Below are 20,203 nucleotides of genomic sequence, written 5' to 3' on the forward strand. Positions count from 1 at the left end.
AGGTCATATGCCAATGTTGAGCTTCATAAAACAATGCTAAATCAACCCTTACACAAGACTGCTTTGCAGAAATTTTCCATCATTTCATACCCCCCAAAGTGGCTTAACACCAGACCCACCCTGCCATATAGGACTGTAGATAGATTCCAGCCAGTCCTTCTATTGGTTCTCATAAAGGTTCTTGACTATAAATTCAGCACTTGGGAGACTAAAATAGAAGGCTCATGAATTTGAAGTCAGCCTTGACTCCATAGCACTCTCCACATTGTCAGGCCAGGAAACATAAAGGGGCTGTCTCAAAACAAAACAAGCTGGAAACGCATCTCAGTGGTGGATAGGTGTCCAGTATGTACCAAGCTCTGGATTCAGTTCTCATTGCTACAAATGAAAAAGGAATCACCAATGATCCCTTGTTCATCTGTGATAACAATGATTGCAAATTCTTAAGTCATGAAAAGTTATCTGAGATTAGAGATGTCCTATCCCCATGAAAGCAGCTGAATACAGAGATGAACAATTCCTGTTCTGCTAAATGACTGACAGCAAAACATCACCTATTAAATCACCCTAACTTTTTCCTATTGGAAATCCAGTTTTAACAACCATGTTGAAACATTTTGATCATCAGAATTGAGGCATCCACTTATAGCAATCACCCAATCACCCAAGTTAAATCAATTTCCCTGATTTGTTCTTCGGTCTTTGGCATCAGTGATGCTCAACAAAACTATCACCATTATTAAGTTTCTCAGACAATTCTTAATATAAAGCTTGGTCCAGTTGATAATTTCCTTCCCGATCTGACTGTGGAATCTTCTCCACTTTTCTCTTACACTTCTGGTCTACATGTTGGAATAGTATACACACACACACACACACACACACACACACACACACACACACACACACACACACACACAGGCACACGGACACTCATGTTTGTGTCCTTGGTCATTTCTTTAAATGGGGAATCATTCTCCACCAAACAGGATACTTCAAATTCAGGACAATGAACAACCTATGTATACCTTCAAAATGCCTTAGAGTATCTGTTTCACCATAGTGGCCTTGTTAGCCTTCTTAGTTACAGTTAATAATTTAATCAAAGTAGCTGGAGTTTTGCTTCTCCCAAAATAATCTTCCTTAGAGACAAGAACTGGCCCCAATCTACTCAGATACCAACACTAAACTTTCCACATTTCCTTAGAGAAGCTTTTCCTGGTAATAGAGATGGCAAAACTCAGAGAGTGCAAACCCAATAATTACTGGACTCTGGAATCAGATCTTGTGTGCTGTGTACCACCTACCACCATGCTGCTGGTACACACACACACACACACACACACACACACACACACACACACACACACACACCAAGATACCTTTTAAAGTGTGGTGCTGCAGTTCTACTTTTCTGTAAACCTCTCCTGCAAAATGCAACGCAATTGGAAGAATCTTTAGGCAATACTGTTATCTGACTGTTTTTCATTATTACAATGAAATATAGATCACAACCCAACTAATAACATCAAATGGTTTATTTAGTCCACAATTTTGGAGGTATAGGAGCAAAATCTAAGTTTTCTGAATTGAGATCTCTAGGAAGGTCCCTGTATGACAAAGGCAGACGTATTTGTTAAAGTTGGTGGTCATCTCTCAAGCCAGGAACATGAAATAATGGAGAGACTTGGATTCTGAAATCCCTTTTGTGGATTATTCCAAATGACCTAAAGACCTTTCATTTAGTACAGTCTTTTAAGGCCAGCACCATCTCTTAATACCAGCATTCTGGGGAACCATTGGTACACAAAGGCAATGAGGATTTTCATTAAGTAATTCTTGCCCCTACCTCCATGTGACTACTACAGCACGAGGAACAGGACACATGACAGTTTTCAACCATTTAATGACCTACTTCAAGATATCTGATTTTTTTCTCTTTAATGATTGAGCCACATCAAGCATAAAAGTTTAGACATAGTACACAAAAGAAGGCAAGATTACAGAATACCTGAAAAGCTTTAGAAGTATACACAATCTCCACAGAGAGTGGATAGGGATGAGTAAAATACAACCCACATGTAGATATTAATATTATAAAAAGGCAAAAATGCAAGGGCCATGCTAGGGGCATCACCTATTGTGGCCAAGATTTCAGGGTTTGACACCAAAGCTGTTTCCTCTAGTTTCTCCAAGTGGCTTAGACTGATATCTGCCTGGTTGTAGGAATAATGTAAGCCAGGGGGGAAATTATGGAAAATTAGCTGTTTGCTTTCTCCCATGGAGAAACACATGGAGTGTTATGAAGATTTCCCTCTAAATCTAAGAAAGGAGAGCACATTTCTCAAAAACACAGGTGAGGTGCAGCCAAAGAGTTATTTATACAAACATTAAATCACATTATTCTTTCTGAAAGCAGCAGTATTATTCTGCCTTTCTTGGGAATAATGAGGCTTGAGACAAAGATGTTTTTCCTTGGTTATAGAAAAAGCACATCAGAGATGCAGCATCATAAGCTCCTCTATCGTTGTGGCTTCTCTCACTGCAGTCTGAACTACAAGTGTGGAGTGTAAGATTATGGCCCAGTGAGATGGCCCAGTGGGATGCTGTGTGGGGTCTAGAGGAAGAACACCTGAGCTTTTTTACCTTTTTTTTTTCTCTCTGATCTTTTAGTGTTTGCCTGATGGAGCTTTCTGAGGCAGCTGTCAAGGTAAACCTCCATCATCCAGTCCTCCAATCTTAGATAATAAAAATATAGTGATTTCAAGATGGTAGATTGGTCAGGGTAGTGATCTAACAAAATGAATTATCTACCTATTTGGGGAAAAATATCAGCTGCAGAAAAGCAAAAAACTAACCAAATACCATGTCTTAAGCTTTTTTATTGTAGTGAAGAGACACCAGGACCACAGCAACTCTTATAAAGAAAACATTTAGTTGTTAATTACAGTTTCAGAGGTTCAGTCTGTTATCATCATGATGAGAAGCATGGTGCTGTGCATTCAGATGTGGTGCTGGAGTAACTGAGAGTCCTATATTTTGCAAGCAACAGGAAGTCAACTGGCTGCCACACTTAAGGAAGCTTGAACAAAAGAGACCTCAAAGTCCACTCCCTATAGTGGCATACTTCTTCCAACAAGGCCACACCTTCTAATAGGGCCACTGCTTTTGAGGGCCATTTGGTAACCACCACATGCTGGCTAAGCAAACATCAATGACAATCGAAAATGCCAAGAATAAATTGCTGTTGCTACCTGAACATTGCATTTGTTTGAATTTGGTGGAAAAGAATGTTTTTTTCCCTCTACAACACTGACCTCCTCCAGGTCTGAAATCCAACTCATCATTGTCTGTTGCTGCTGCTGCTGTTACTACTTTGAGCCCACCCTGTGATCTAACAGGCTGTTGCTAGATAGCTTCCTTCCTGTTGAGGACGGACAATACTTGATGTACCTTTAATATGACTATGGTCCCCTTTACCAGCTACTCTGTTTGAGCTACTTCCCTGTTCAGGATTGACAAAGCTTGATGTACCCTTGATGTGACTATGGTCCAGTTCATCCAGCTACTCTAGTTGAGCTACCTGAGGACAGTTTACCCATCTTAATGCAACAAGAGTCTTTCAAATACCCTGGGTTTTGTTTTGAGCACACTAAGATTCTTCTAAGTCCCCTTTCTCTTTACTTGAAGTCAAATTACTCAGTATATATGCTTCAAGCATAGCCTTTGGTATAAGTAAATAGATGCCCTTCAGAAAGTCACAATTTTAATGTATTTAGAAATTATCAAATCTCAACTCCATCTGCAATTCACCACCAATTTTTATTACCACCTCATTCAAACTACCAATCATACATCCTGCTGTAGTCAGTGATTAACTTATGATATAATTTATAGTAACTATCAGACATTCCAGAAACATGAGTCTTTGGGTAATATTGTAGTCTTTTGCAAGGAGGATATGGCTACATCTGAAATATCTCACCTTTCAACTCTCTGTTATTTGTTTTGGATCACTCACATATTTTATTTTTCATGGTGAAATATTTCATTCATTTTCCATTGATGAAATGTTGCACAGGAAAATTCCTCGAAGTCTTCATGCTGTGAAGACTTTTTTCTACAGGAAGATTTTCTGGTGCCATTTTCCGTTGATTTTATACATCAAGGTGATAAAAAGCCCAAAGAAACAGGTGAAGTCACTTGTTTAGAGATATGGAAAAAAGAGAATATTTCAAAAGGCCACAATAATTTCTATAGAACTCTTATAGTTCCAAATACAGTAGTAGGGTTAGACTAAGCCACTAGTTAAACAGGAAATAGATTGTGGTTATGCAGAAGAAGGTGAACCCTAGCAATTATAAAATCTTTATACTGTGAGAGGTGTATCACATTGCCTCTGAACCTGATTCCAGAGAGCAACATGGAGAATAATTGGAGTTTGTGAGGCAGACTGGCTTTTAAGTGACTGTAGTATCAATTGAACCCACAGTTAATAGAGTACTATGCCATCCAATTGATAGAAATTCGAAGTTCTCAGAGATTAAAAAGGATGGTGGAAAGTGAGTTAGAGATATTCACACAAGGGAGGTCTACTAAAATCATGTCAAGTAAGCTTGTTCTTTATGGACCCAAATGACAGTTCTCATTTTTTTTTTGATATTCTAGCTTATTTTGTTGTTTGCTGTCAATCACCCTGCCTACAGTATAAACGCCATGAAAGGTGGGTTCCACTCGATTTTCCAAGCCTCAAATGTGGTTCAGGATGAGTGAGCTGAGAAAAAAGAGGAAAGTAATAAAGGCAGGCCTTTTGCTCAAAATCATATTTTCTTAAAGTGCACCATTCTTGGGCTGGGCTGGCTTCTCCATGTAGGAATACCTTCTTCAGAGCTCTGATAAGGATAAACTGAATTGGCAGACTGGACTACTTTATGGGATGACAGATTGTAAGTGTTTGGCCAGTGGCTACACCCACCCTTATAGTTCTTGATCAAGATTTTTTTTTAGTAAGGGTTCATCATTAAAATAAATTATATTATAGTGATAAAAAGCAAATGGTCTCGTGTTTCTGAGCTTAGAGATCTAGGGTCTTTGAAAGAACTGGTTTTCATCAGGCTAAAAAATGTGGCTGGTTACCATGCTTCAAAGATACCATAGGAAATTAGACTCCTTAGTTATTCTTAGTCATGCACTTTCATAAAATTAAGTAGTAGCTCCATTTCCTAGTTGAGAAACTGGTCCAAAGGAGTTTTGTGTTCTTTTCTTTTCATGACCAGAAGCAGAGATCTAACTGGAAACTTTGTCTTCTTGTGAACCTACTCCAGTGTTTGGCTTCAGTAAACTATGAGTCATCTGAATCAGGTCGGTATCTTAGTTATTGATCTCTTTTTTGATGGAATTGGTAGCTATAGTAGACTTTGCTCTCATCCACTTCTTGAGGATACAATTTATACAGTAAGGCAGGTGTGGTGGCAGCTTCTGGAGGCCACAGGTGCTCAGCTATCTTTCTCCTTTCACTCAGAATTGGACATTCATCCATCGCTGACAGTTTGAGTGAGTCTTCCCCCCTCAATTAACCTGTTTTAGAAAATCTCTCACACATTTTCAGAGGCTTGTCTCCTTGATGCTTCTAAATAATGCTAGTTAATGGACTCCTATTTGTTCTTTAGCAGTTAAGAGGGCCTGTCACTTGATCTTGACTACTATGGATGAAGTTCTCCAGTTTCAGTCCAAATGCTTACTACCTACTACCAGAAAGTCTTACAGTACAACTCCACCCTGAGGATGGTTATCTCTGCAAAACATCCCTAGATGGTCTCTTACAACCTGTGCCCTAATGGAAAACTATCAATACCTTGGCATTGGGCTCCCCTGTCCTTCTCCCACAGGAGATATTTCCTGTGAGAGTAGTTGATGCCGAGTACAGTGCCTTATGTGCCAGGAAAATACGACCTCAATAGTGATGCATGAATAAGTTCTTAGAGACAAGAGGCAAAGAGAAGAGAGGGAATTTGGAAAGAGAAGACAAAAAGGCTTTGGGAAGCAATGAAGAGAATGTGGACACTGTCCAATTGTGGTTTCAGGAAGAGAGCATTTATCCAGAGAAGCATTACAGCACCTCTCTGTGATTTGGATGTATTCCAGTGGAGGAGGAAGACAGCAAAGAACACAGAATACTGGGGGTGGGATTTGGGAGGGATGGTGATGAACTAAGTGCAGAAAAGAAATCTTTCTCAAGTGGCCAACAGAAGCACCTACCATAATGTGGAAAGGCTTTTATTTACTGCATGAGAAAAGCAGGGAGCAGATGCCTGGCAGCCTACAGAAGGTTAAGGCTGGGTTAATTTTTACTTATGTCTTGCATTAGAAAACCAAGAGTATGGATTCCACTTTTTTCTCCACTTGCAGTTCTCAATGCCATAATTCAGCACTACTAGGTTAGGACATGTTCTGTCAAATTAAAAACCAAAGGTTTTCCTATGGGGGAAATCTCAGTGTTAGAGCTAAAAGAGGTGACAGCCACATTACTGCCATCAAAAATAATTTATTAATCATCCCAGTGCAAAGAACTCTGGTAGTCACAGTTCCCCAAGGGCTTCCTGTTTGAAAGCATTCTCTGCACCCTGCCATCTCTTCAGAGCAGCATTTGCTTTTTCTCTTCACCTGTGAATAAAATGGATACCTAGGAAACTTCATCTGGCAGAGTGCATCACAGGACAGGAGAATGCAGTATGCATCAGCATCACCAGCAGGTGCTGGGAGGTGCACTAAGAGAAGTTGCCATTCTCAACCTCCCATTGTTGCTCGGAAATTGTAAAAGTAAATTAATAAATGAACAAAAATAAAAACAAAACAAAAATCGCCTCTTTTCTTTCCACCTTAGCCTAGGAATCTGGATAGCCTCGGGAAGCACAGCTTTGCACCAGTACCCTGTACCATATTAGCACCAGCTCTTGCTCTTCCCTCTTCCTTCCTCTCTGTGCTACCCGGTTCTCAGCGAGGTACCACAGTGCACCTGGACTGGAAAGACTCATGTCTCCTTGTACTCCAGGGAAGAACCGGCCAAGTGATTTGAGAGACTAGCCAGGATCTTTTCTCATTTTTTTTTTTTTTTTTTTTGCTTCTTGTACTGTGACGTGTGTACGAGGGCGTACCTACATTTATTAAAGACAATACTTTTTAAAAGGTAAGTTAATGGCTTTCTGATTGCAGAAAGGTCCTCTGCTTCAACAGCATCTCTCAGCAACTCCGAAGAAGGTAGCTTTCAGTCCAGCCTCACCGCGGTGGGGCAGAGAAGCTCAGAAGCGCCCTCCCACCTAACACGCCCCTGCGCCTTCTCCCAGCTGCTTCAGTCTCTGACCCCACAGGATATTCAGAGACCCGCACACGGCTGATCGGGAGCTGCGGGTGCTGTACATCTCCAACCGGGGTCCGCTTGGATTATTTATTTATCTAGCGCTCTGTAAGAAAGCACCAGTAGGTGTTGGTGGGAGGCGCTACTCTGTCCGAATCCCACCCCGTCCGAGGCGATTCCGCACACACACCCGCACCCGCCTGGCTGTGTGCAAGAAACCTCCTGGAGCACCCTTCGGCTGGGGATCAGTGTCGTCCGGGACCCCCTATTGCTGTCTCCCATTTCTGCTTTCCCGGTTTTAACCGGTAGCCACTCCGGGCTGTTTGGAATCCTTTCTGTGCTGGTCGTGGTGCACCCCCGAGTTCCCCGCTTCGGGGCGGTGGCGGCTTCGCTTGCCTGGAGTTTGACTCAGGGGTGGTGGCGGCGGTGGCTGCGCAGAGCCGCGGGCGGTGGGAACTAGGCGAGCCCGGCCGCTCGCCCTCTGCGCTGCGCTAGGATTGGTTTCTCCCGGAGAGCGCTGACCGAGGGTTGGCTGCGGGCCGGCTGAAGAACAGGTGCACCTCATCGCCCGGGCTCGCCGAGCAACCACTGAGCATCGCGGCGCTCCGGGGTAGGCAAGCGGCTGCCAAGCTGACCCCCTGTGTCGGAATGCCACTTGCCGGCGCCGGGCAATCAGAAGCTGCCCGCCGGAGCCCCTGAGGGCGACGTGAGGCTCTGAGGTGGGGGCAGCGGCGGCGCGGCTAGGCGCCCCAGGGAGCGGGTCGGGCGCGGCGCCCCGAGGATGCCGGCAAGGCTGGAGTGCACACAGGCAGCGGGCAGCATCCACGGCGGCGGCATCAGCATCAGCATCCAAGTCAGCATCAGTACCAGCAGCAGCTTCAGCACCATCAGCAGTCTGGAGACCCCGGAGCGCAGGAGGCAGCAAGGCGGGCTGCAGACGCGCCCCGCCGCTCCCTGACCGGCCAGCGGCGCCGGGGCCGGTCTCGCCCCTCTTCCGCGCTCCTCGCCGCCCCCTCCCCGGCCCGCGTCCCCTCCCCCGTCCTCTCCTCCCCGCCCGCCGCCCGCCTCTCGGGGGGAGGGGCGTGGGGGCAGGGAGCCGATTTGCATGCGGCCGCCGCGGCCGCTGCCTGCGCCGGAGCCCGCCGCCGCCGGAGCCCGCGCCCGCGCCCGCGCCCGGCCCGCGCGGCCCATGCCTCTGGCGCGGCCCTCGGGGGGCGAAGGTGAAGACCGGCTCCTAGGATGAGTGAAGGGCGGCCGCTGCCTCGCCACCTGGTGCCGCTTCGGCAGCCGCCGCCTCGGCCGAGGAGGGCACCGCGGCGGCTGCGGCGGCGGCGGCGGCGGGCGGGGGCCCGGACGGCGGCGGAGAAGGGGCGGCCGAGCCCCCCCGGGAGTTACGCTGTAGCGACTGCATCGTGTGGAACCGGCAGCAGACGTGGTTGTGCGTGGTGCCTCTGTTCATCGGCTTCATCGGCCTTGGGCTCAGCCTCATGCTGCTTAAATGGATCGTGGTGGGCTCCGTCAAGGAGTACGTGCCCACGGACCTGGTGGACTCCAAGGGAATGGGCCAGGACCCCTTCTTCCTCTCCAAGCCCAGCTCTTTCCCCAAGGCTATGGAAACCACCACTACCACCACTTCCACCATGTCCCCCGCCACCCCCTCTGCCGGCGGCGCTGCCTCCTCCAGGACGCCTAACCGGATTAGCACTCGCTTGACCACCATCACTCGGGCCCCCACCCGCTTCCCTGGGCACCGAGTGCCCATTCGGGCAAGCCCGCGCTCTACCACAGCACGGAACACTGCGGTCCCCCCGACGGTCCTGTCCACCACAGCCCCTTTCTTCAGTAGCAGCACGCCAGGCTCCAGACCCCCGATGCCAGGAGCCCCTAGTACGCAGGCGATGCCTTCCTGGCCCACTGCGGCGTATGCTACCTCCTCCTACCTCCACGATTCCACTCCCTCCTGGACCCTGTCACCCTTTCAGGATGCTGCGGCCGCCTCTTCCTCCTCACCCTCTTCCATCTCTTCCACTACCACCACCCCAGAAACTAGCACCAGCCCCAAATTTCGTAAGTAGAGTCCTTGTCTTAGCTGTGATTTACTACCGAGTTTCTTTCTGCCTTCTGGCTCTCTTTTCTCCTGGTTGCCACTTCCCCAGTACCCAGTATGGGGCAGAGTCTGAGTCTATGGTTAAAAATGGCCTCAAGGGGGCCAAAGGTGTGGGTCTCTTCTGTGTCTGTGTGCGTGCGGAGTGGGGGCTTCAGGCAAGTGGAGGAGATCCTCAGAGCCAGGGCTGCTACTTCAGTGGGTCCCAGAAGAGAATGGACTCCCTACTCCCTTCAAAGGGTTAAGGGGAGTTCAAATGCTTTTCACTGCAGGTTTGAGAGTGAGCCCAGGCTGAGTTCCCCATAGTGGCCTGGATAGGAATTAGACTGCTCCAGTACACCCAACCCTTCCCGCCCTCCTGTGGGAAGCTTTTCTAAGCACAGCCAAAACTGGCCTATGATAGCCCACAAAGGGAAGTTATGACCAGTGCGGGGGTGAAGATTGGATGCAGGTATTTGGTAGTGATGTCCTCGGGATGTAGCTGTTGACTCTTTTGGCATCGCTGCTGGGGCAGAGCATAGGAAGGGTTAATTAGAAGCCATTGGGAGAGGTAGGGAGATGAGGCGCTCCCAGATGGACCCCTCCCCTCAACCTGCCCCTGGCCATTGCCAGGTGTGGAAATTGCGTCTGAGGCCACTGGAGTGAGTTAACTGCAAGGAAATGCAAAGGGGACGCTGCAGAGCTGCGGCCCCCAGGGTCCTGGAGAAGGAGGAGGATTTTTTTTTTTTTGTCCTTTTTTCATCTGTGCCAAGCGTTTGCTTTTGTTCCTTTCCCAGAGGGGTGAGGGGTATAAACCTGATCTCTTCTTCCCACACTGTAGATGATGAGCAGACTAGGACCTGGTTTGGTATGATGTCCAAGCTCTTTGTAACATGTCACCCTTTGGGTATAGCATTTCAGTCTGGCTCCTTGGGTCCCAGTGGCGGCCAGTGTACCCCCTAAACATGGTCGCTCTCTCTTTGGAACTGTAAGCTTTCTATTTTTATGAATGTTGCAGGTAACTAATTGACCTCCACCCCACCCTCTTGGCTTAGTGAGCAGAAATCCCAGGAATCCTCTGTTTGTGCCTGAGGATTCGGATCAGAAAACACTTGAGCAACCTGTGAAGGTTATTCAGGACAAGCCCCCATTATGTTAGTTCAAGTTCGAAGCAGAGCCATTCTGTGAAAAAAAAAAAAAAGAAGAAGAAGAAGAAGAAAAGAAATGGTCTGGATAGGTTGCCCTTAGTATTCCTGTTTTGAGCTATAACATTTGGGCAAAGAAAAAAGTGTTCTCACTGCTCTGTGCTGTAGGAATATGATGGTTGCTCTCAGTTGTGTTAATTTTTGTTTCCCTGACCCCGGATCTTACCTAGGGTGTTACTTAACATTTGTGACTTCTTTTTAATTGTAGTACTTGAAAGTAAAGGCCGGGGACAGAGAATTTTGCTTTTACACTGCTTCAGAAAAAGGCATCTATCCTATAATGGTCAGTGGGAGCCAGAAAGGCAAAGAGAAGGAAGCTTTCTGCCACAATCTAGAAAGACAGTGGAGCCGGCCCCTTGCAGCTTCTCCTTGCTTTGCTAGAAGTGGTGATTTCTGAGAGCGCATTTTTCCAAGGAGGGAGGGTGTTCAGTTTCCTTTCAACAAATGTAGCTTGAGTGTTGTGTCCAGATAACAGACTGGTGGTGCTTGTGAGCACATTCATTGGACTGAAATAGGTTCCTGTCTATGTTGAAGACCCAAGAATTTTCATCTGTTCTGAAGCAGTTGGTATGAATTATGGATTGTGGCTCTACTTCTCACCCCAGGGCTGTGGGGAACACAGTGGGGGCATTTCCCTGTCCTTTCTGTATTGATTTCCTACCTTCAATTCTAAGGCAGCCTTTAAAGAAGAGCCCAAGGTAATTATTTCTGCCCCTCCATGATCTTGTTCTACATTCGGTAGAAGGGAATGGATGGCAGCCTGTTTAATAAGTCATGATTATTGACACAACTCTGTGCCTCAAGGAAAAAAGGTGGGAACTCTATAAAGGGTCTTGGTGCTTGCATAGACCTGTAAGCAGTATTTGTTTCATTTGTAACTAGGGTCCAGCTTTTTCTCTGTCTGAAATCTTTAAAAAAAGGGTTGAGTAAAGAGATAAAAATGCAAGTATGCAGGTCTAGCAGTTAATGGTCTGGTTTAGCTGAACTATGAAGGCACATTTCAATGAAAGGAATGTGTACGTCCCATAAAAGGTGAGTTTAAATAGATAGGGTGTATGGTAATTCAATGGATAAACAGTTTATTTTTTCATATAAGATTTTTGGATGATTAACAGGGTGGGAGATATTTTATTTCTATTATCAGCACTGCTACAGTAGGCTGAATTATGGCCCAAGTAGCTCTCATTCAAATTGTTCACTTGTTTTCATTATGGCATTAAAGTTCCCAAATGATAGATTGGTTTATGCATATCACCTATCTCTATACTTTAGTAAGTTTGTTTTTCCCTTTCCTTCCCACCCCCATTATTCAGAATGATCAGCCTGGCTTCTTGTGTAGCACCTGGCTGCAGTTAAGAATGATGCCCTGTTATTGTTGAGACTAACCCACATATTCTTTAATGGCCAAAGTCTTAGCTTTTTGAGTAGAAAATTTCAAGGCTTAGGGGATGAATACATTTGTGTTCATCTTTGGCAATGGCTGCTATCTGTAAAATCATCATAGCTCTTTGAGTAGAAGCTTGTTTACTGAGAAAGATAATGAGTGTTCACTGGTCAATGGATAACAGGACTTTGCAAAAAAAATGGTATTTTGTTAGTTATGTTACTTGTTATATGAAAGGCTCTTTTTATTTTTCATTCAAGATCAAGAGGAAAAAATAAGACTGAACATAACCAGCAAGCAAACAAAGAAAGTGTGGCATTTTACTCTTAGCTTCCTGTCTCCATTCCTTGAACAACTAGGGTGTACCAAACTTCCTCAATTCTCTGGAACTTCTAGCCTATTCAGTGATCCAGAGCTGTCCTTTCATTCAGATTCTTGAAAACAAATACCTTAAACACACTGCTACTCTAGGGTCAGTTCAATATGATTCTCCTGAAAACATTTTCTAGCCACGATATATATATATTAAGGTTCTTTATTTGTTTGTTTGTATATGTTGTTTTGTGTTTTGAGACAAAGGAGACTATGCACTACAGATAGAGAGTGGTGATTTTGTAAAAAGTACAAACACTTTCCCTTTAATGGAAGTAGAATTGTTTCTTCCAATTTCAAACTTTCCTATATAGTACTGCCAGTGCAAGCAGGGATTGTTCTGGACTCTGGAAATTCTTCTACTTAGCTGTAAGCACTGTTAATTGGTGAGAAAAAAGAAAGCCTGAGCCACTATAGAAGTTGAAACCAAGTGCAGCTGTTAATGGTTTGTTCTTGTCATCTATGAATGGATCTATAGTGAATACTCGTGAATAAGATCACAAGTATTAAATAGTACGCTCACAGAAGGAATTTGAAGATAAAATGTCCTATTGGTGTTTAAATATGACAGGGAGGTCGTTTTGGTTTACTTAGCTAGTTAAATAAAGTTCTATCAAGTCATATTAATTGTGATGTTAAAGAGAGCCATTGCTGATGTCAACTGTTCACTTATTTTTCTTCTCAATATCTTCACTCTTGAAAATAAGAGTGCTCAGTGGCTTTATGAGCAGCCTCTGGTATAACTGCTTTAAAATGTTAAGCCTGTGCCTTATGTTCTGACTACATGAGTCAAGGCATTCAGAGGAATCCTAGCAGAAAGGTACTGACCTCATAAATGTACAGTGACCAAAATGGGAGCTCAAGATCAATGTTTCTTATGACATAAAATTGAATTTATTTTTCATATGAGCTTATGTTGCATTCAGGATATGTTTTTATTTTCCTTGTCATTATTTCAGCATTATAAGACTTTTCTGCTTCAGCATATTATACTGTGGGTTTTGAGACAAAGATACATTTTGTGGTCGTAACCAGAAATAAAATAAAAGTAATAATAATGTGGGGATAGGCATAGCTATTCCAGACTGCTTTGTGGGCTCTTTTGAACTTAGTTTTACTTCATTGGGAGTAAGTATTTGAAGCATCCCTCCCTGGTCTTAGAGAACTGTGGTAAGGGGCTGGAGGTGATTTTGCTAGTGGAGAATGTCTTGAAGGCTTGATTTGGTAGTATAGTCACCTATTTTTTCTGCTGTTTCTCAAATGAACTCTCAAACCACACACTGTTTACTTGCAAACTTGGGAGGGAGGAAATAAATCAAAATCAAAATAAACAGCAAGCAACCTGGCTTGTGGCACTCTGTGTTATTGAAGAACATGGATTCTCTAAGATGACAGTGCACTACATCAGAAGTCCTGGGACAGATTTGAAATCGGTGTTGTCCCCAGAGAACCAATATGTGTGTGAGAAAGTTGCCCTTCCCTCTAGATTTTTCAACCCTACTTCTGATTACAGCACAATGAAACAAAAGAAGGTTTTCAACCTATTCCTATTGTAGAAATTCTTTTCTCAAATCCTCATATCTACAGCCAAAGCATATCTCAGTATTCTATCAGGGGTGCTGAAATGAAAGATGAAAATTGTCCCTGAAATATATAAAGGCAAAGGGTGAGACATAAATGTAGGTCTTTAAAATGCATTTGAATCTCTTCTGGATAGAACTGAATTTCATTTCAATCTGGCTTTAACTTCAGAGTTGTGTGTTGGGAAAAAAAGCACTATGTTGCCTTGAAAAATAGTATTGGCAAATTTCGAGCCCCTATACATTCGGCTCATCCATATCTGGGGACAGTTCCTGTAGATCTGAGCACCCAAGTAAAAGCAGGGAAAGTATCCAATATTTAGTGGGCTCAAACTATGGTTTATAGTAGGTCTGCATAGGTTTTCTTAAATCACCTGTCAGTGAAAATGGATATATATAGCTTTTCATTTCTTTATTCTTCCAGAAGATTTCAATCATTCCCATAATCCCTGTCCCTTACTATATTGAAAAATGATTATGACTGAATATTTCTTACAGATTCCTAACTTTATGTTTATTGTTTTGATATTTATTTCTTTATTACAGTATAGATACTACACATTGCAGGAAATTGTCTTAAATATCCATATTTAACTTCATGTAATTTCAAGTTGTTTTTTAGGTTGTTGTGTGTGTGTGTGTGTGTGTGTGTGTGTGTGTGTGTGTGTGTGTGTGTGTGTTGGTATTTTATTCTATATTTTGTTTGACATTTTCATATATTTGTATATTTTAATCAAGCTTTCCTTTAGTAAGGCATATTGGACTTTCTTGGGTGATTTAGGAAGTTGAAACTCATCTTTCCAATTCTATGATTGATATTAAATGTTTTGGTGCTTTAGAAATTTATCTAAAGTAATGATAGGATATTATTGACAGTTTATTTTTCTTCATTATATTGGCTTATATAGCATAAATTTTCATAGCATTTATTTGATTTAACACTGCATTTGTATAAATAAATGTAAGTAATATATTTTCATGTATTTTCATAACTTATGTGATACATTTTGTCTTTTATATTCATTTATTAAACATTTACTATGAAGCCTTACATGTTGTTTGTTGGTTTGTTGACTATATAAAATTTATAGAAGTCATTATTAAAAAGGATACAGTTATACAGGTGTGGTATCATATGCCTTTAATCCCAAACTTCAGCAGAGGACAGAGGTCTCTATGAGTTTGGATCTATGTAGGTTGGAGGCACTTTGGTCTACATAGAGAGCTCCATGAAATGCAGGATTACAGCATAAAACTCTGTCTCAAAAAATAGAAAAAAATAAAATGGAAGAAGAAAAGAAGGAAGGAGACAATTAAACAATATACATTCATTATTTCCATGTACTGATTTGAGGTCATAGTTTATTCTTTGATTATGTTTCTACTTATTTAAGGATAGCATGTGGTTCCAAAGGATCCTCCACTAATTACTGGTTTCTTTTTTAAGGCATTTCATGGGGTGATACATACTTGGAATCTTACCCTCTTGAGGTCAAGGCAGGAGCATGAGTTCAAAGCCAGCCTGAACTGTATTACAAGATCTGGCCTCAAAACTTAAATATAAAACAAGACACAACAAGGGACATTAATGAAGGAATTTACAGGCAAATGATTTTCACAGACATTGTAATATGTTCCTTGTGGATCTTTTAAAGCTTTATTCCTTGCCCATCTAATTTCAGTTAATTTCTTTCCTTAGAAGAAATAACCTCACCTTTTGGAATTTCTTCAAAACACTCAACTGCAATTTAATTGAAACTACAATTACCTTGCATTTCCACAATTATGTATCGCTGGCTTACATAATATTTAGCTAAATTTCATAATTGTCATAACACTGGCATAAAGAAGTTTGTTACCCCAACCATGTTGGTAAAACAATAATTCACATGGCAACTGTTGAGCTGTGTGAGCAACTATGAGGTTGACCTATTCATTGTGTCTGTGCCTATGTGTCTCTCAGAAGGTGAAGAGGGAAGGTTGTAAGAAGCAATTAGGAAAAGAGAATTATAAGGAAAAACTGACTTTTTAAGAAGGTGGCAATCATTGTACCCATAATAGAGACACTTATTATCAACAATGATGACAACAATGAAAGCCACATACAGCATATCCTTGTTTCCTATACTAAGGAACTGAACAACTTAGAACTCTGGTTCATTCTCTCATAACTTAAAGTTCTCCTTATGATGTCTTGAAGGTGGTAGTCATAGCCTAATTCCACAGCACTGTAGTAAAACTCTGCTGCTTCTGTGTCAGGGAAGACTTGTGATTTCCAAGCAGGACCACACTAGTCCCTTCCCTGATTTGAAATACTGGGGTTTGTTTACTGCCCTACATCTCTTTGCTCTCTGTTGTCATACTATAGCATGCATAGGAAGAAGTGGTATGGGAATCTGCCTCACACCTGATTGCTCAGAAACAGGAGCCCACCATTTCTAATCTATTGCTTGTCAGGTTCTTATTAATTTGGACATAAGTTTAACGTAGAGAGGAGCTGAAATTTGGGAGGAAACGAGTGAGACTGTAGACAATCTGTAAGTCTGAAGCTCACAGTGACCTGGAAATCAAAAGACACAATACTTCCGGGATCCATTTTGTGCCAATTCCTGCCAGGTCCTTAAAGTTTGGGTAGAATTCAAGTGGAAATAGGGAAGATTTGCATTGTTCCCATCTTAGTTACTATAAGTGAGGTTCCTGAGGATTAACAGGCTTTTTCTCCATGAAAGATCTCTTTTAGAAGGTGTCAGAGAGCCTTAATATTATTTTTTTTGAAAACACCTGTTGTGAAACCTGTCTGTTGAAAATGCCTCCATCACTTATTGTTGTTGTTATAAGTTTTAATATTTTGAAAAATGCTAGCTACAGTTCGAGATCACAGGTTGCTATTCTCAGGCATGAAAAGGGTCAGTCAGAAACAGTTCTGCAAAACTGAATTCTGAATTAACTTTGATTACAGAAGTTTAGCACTGTCCATGGTTAAGTTTTGTCTTCTTGGCAATTTCTGGAAGTTACACAGACATCATAGATGCAACACAGGCCAAAAGAACAGTATGTTTATTTCTTTGTCAACTTTAAAAATATTCCACATAATTATTTTAGCTTTAATATGCCATAGAATTATGAAAGTAGCTATATTTTATTTGATCATTTAATGAGAATTGTTAAGCATACTAGTCTGCCTCTTAGGATCACCTTCATAAGACTACACACTGCCTTAAATATGATCAACCATGTGAATTGTCATAGGTTAATAGTTCTCTACAAGAGAAAACTAAAGTATCATCATCATTTTGTGGCAGGTTACCTTCAGTTCTATACAACGATTTATTTTGAGCTGTGGGAGGATTGTTTGTTCATAGGATCCCATTCTCGGAATAAATTTGAGACTTAGGTAACAATGGAAATGAGAGCAGCCACGTGGAGTCTTCCTGTTAATCAAGAAAGTTTTGTTACCTTGACATTCTTTATCTGGCTTATTTTTGAAGTATGGACTCAAATATCTTTAGTACATTCATGTTAGTAATGAACTGGCCTGAAAGTGGTCCTGTAATATGAATGGGGCATGTTTAAGTTTTGGTAGTGATTGGGAATAGAGAAGAAGTGTTTGACAGGTAAATGATGGGGTACCCAGGAAACACTTGAGCCCCATAATACAACACCACCACCAACCATACAGAACATCTAAGAGGAAATTGACAAGATACAGTATTTATCAGAAGATATCCCAAAGCACACCCACTCATTACTCTGTTATTTCTTATTTGCATATCAGGGATTTTAATTTATAAAAGAAAAGAATACCTTACTAGATAAATTTAAAGAAGACTGAGATTATTAATTATGAAAAACTTATAAAATTATTGAATGTTTGAGTATATCGCTAAGTGGAAGATTGCTTATAGAATGCTTGACTAATATAACACAGCCCCCAGTTTAATCCCTTTTAATACACACATATACATGTACATAAAAATGAAAACCTTTAAATTAGTAAGTTCTTTTATAAACTCTAATTAGCCATTCTGAAATCCAGGTGTAATGTAATATTAGGAAACTTTACTATCAAAACCCAGGATGATATGAATGAAATGAGTAGATCTCATTGACAAAGAATGACAGAAGTGGGGCAGGATACTTTATTGGCACTCATTGGAGGCCTTCGCCTTTCTGAACAGAAACAGAAGAGGAGTGGATTCTGGCATGGTGGGGTTGGGAGCAAAAGGATGGTAGGAGATGGAACGGAAGGTGGAGAAGGAGGGGAAACTGCAGTCAGGATGAAAAATAAGTGAATAAATTTAATTGTTTTAAAAATGGTGTTGGACAAGGAAATTCCTTGCCCAAACTTATTGTTGAAGAAAAGCTGATGTTGACATGCTGGTTAATTCTAGTCTATTATTTAAAAAAGATAATGATGTGAATAATTGTTTATAATAAATGTTTTTAATTGAATCATGCTTAACTGAATCTTTGGTTTGATATTCTGTTTTCATATTAATTGCTGATGGATGAATAGTAAGAAATAATATAGAAATTCTCCCTTTCACAAATGAGTGATGTTTACCAGAGTGATGTTTATATTAGCTTCCAACCATATTTATGTTGGGTTGTTCCTGTAAATTGTGGATAGGTAATATATTAATTACTTTACAAACCAATGAATTAATTGTGATTTATATTAAACTAAGTAGATTACAATTTAGCTATTCTATATAGATTAAATCATTTTAAAAAATGCCCATGGAAGAAGGTGAGCAGGATAAGCCTTGAGTTCTATAAAATATTTGGAATTTCTATGCTCCATGTTAATATATATCTATTATATATATACATAATAATATATATAATATATATATATATATATAGGTTAAGTAAAAATATTTGAAAATAAATTTTATTTACACAATGGTGATGAGACCATTAGATTTGGCTTTTGATGATTTTAATTCAGGGTGTTAGAAAATGTAAAATGCTTATTATTATTACCCAAAACTTATGGTAGAAAATCAAATAAGTTGCCAATTTCATTAAGCCTTATGGATTTACATAGGTTTAATATTGAGTAACCAAATTTAAAGGAATCATTTTAAGTGTTAGTGGATATTTCTAGATTATTAAGTGAGAAGCTAGTTATTCTACTGTACTTTTCTATATTTTCTATATTTTAGTTAATAGCCGTGAGTTTTTCTGCAATCACAAGTGGTTAAGCTACTAAAGAAGTAAAGAATAATCCTCACAGATTAGTTTGATTATTAGGGCTATTGATGCTGCTTCTGTTTAGACTCTTCATTTTTTCTCTAAACATCTATGTTTTAATGGTGGGGTCAGCATGAAGGGGTTGACTGAGGTGAACCTCTGTTGGGAAATGTATTTTCCTTTGATTCTGCCTTCTTAGAAGCTCTGTGATTTAACCTAGCCTTGGTCTTTTGGGGACAGGGACAAGTACAGACATTTAGTGAGTCATTAATGACTTTTGCAGTCAGCAGAGGTTCGCCAGTATTTAGTGTTGTTTTTTATGGAAGGGAGTGGCCAATAGAAGCCCCTAAGTCAAATGTTTGATATTTGCACATGTGAGCTACATTGAGGGTGAGAGGAAGATTACCAAAGGAAATGTTAGTCTTGGATCTTAGAATGCTCTTTTCAACTGAAGTGAGTGAATGAGTAGGACTGTAATCCCCTCCCAGAATCAACAGACTAGATAGCTGAACTACAGATAGACACATTATATGGACCAGTAGCCAAGAGAAAGTAGTGATTTATAGGCAGCAAAAAATAAGTTGTGCTCAAAGCCCCACAAATAGATCACAAACACAAACAGGAACAAAAAGAACTGGAATGGAAACATGATTCTATTTCTATAATGTTTGACTAAAAGAAGTCAAAATATTGATTACCTTTAGGAAGTAAGGAGCTTAGCCCCACTGATAACATTTTGCATATTATTTTGGGTGCTTGTTACAGGAGACATTTAATTAGATAAGATGTATTCATATGCATCCCTTTGACACATACATTTTTTTATACTAATGAACACAAATTTCAAAGATAAAAGAGTTTATTAAAGAAAATTCTGTGGCTTTTACCAATTCACACTACCAGTGTGACAGGCTGGACTTAAGAGTTTTCCTATTTGTAGACCCTGGACCATAACTACAGTTCCCTACAGTACAAAAGATTCAAAGACAGTATTTCTGGCTTTTATTTCCAATATCTGGGCTGAGGGGA

The 20,203-nt window shown here is 41.3% G+C and overlaps 1 protein-coding gene across 1 annotated transcript in view; it reads left to right on the forward strand.

Moving 5' to 3' along the window:
* The first annotated feature begins 8,459 nt into the window (after nucleotides 1-8,459).
* The window catches only part of Nrg3 (neuregulin 3), a 1,018,353-nt gene continuing 1,006,609 nt past the window's right edge, over nucleotides 8,460-20,203 (forward strand). The window contains exons 1-2 of the mRNA XM_027389423.2: nucleotides 8,460-8,557; nucleotides 8,604-9,421. Coding sequence (XP_027245224.2) covers nucleotides 8,460-8,557; nucleotides 8,604-9,421 — 916 coding nt within the window. The remainder of the gene's footprint in view (nucleotides 8,558-8,603; nucleotides 9,422-20,203) is intronic.

This window comes from Cricetulus griseus, assembly GCF_003668045.3.
Source record: "Cricetulus griseus strain 17A/GY chromosome 1 unlocalized genomic scaffold, alternate assembly CriGri-PICRH-1.0 chr1_1, whole genome shotgun sequence".
NCBI lineage: Eukaryota > Metazoa > Chordata > Mammalia > Rodentia > Cricetidae > Cricetulus > Cricetulus griseus.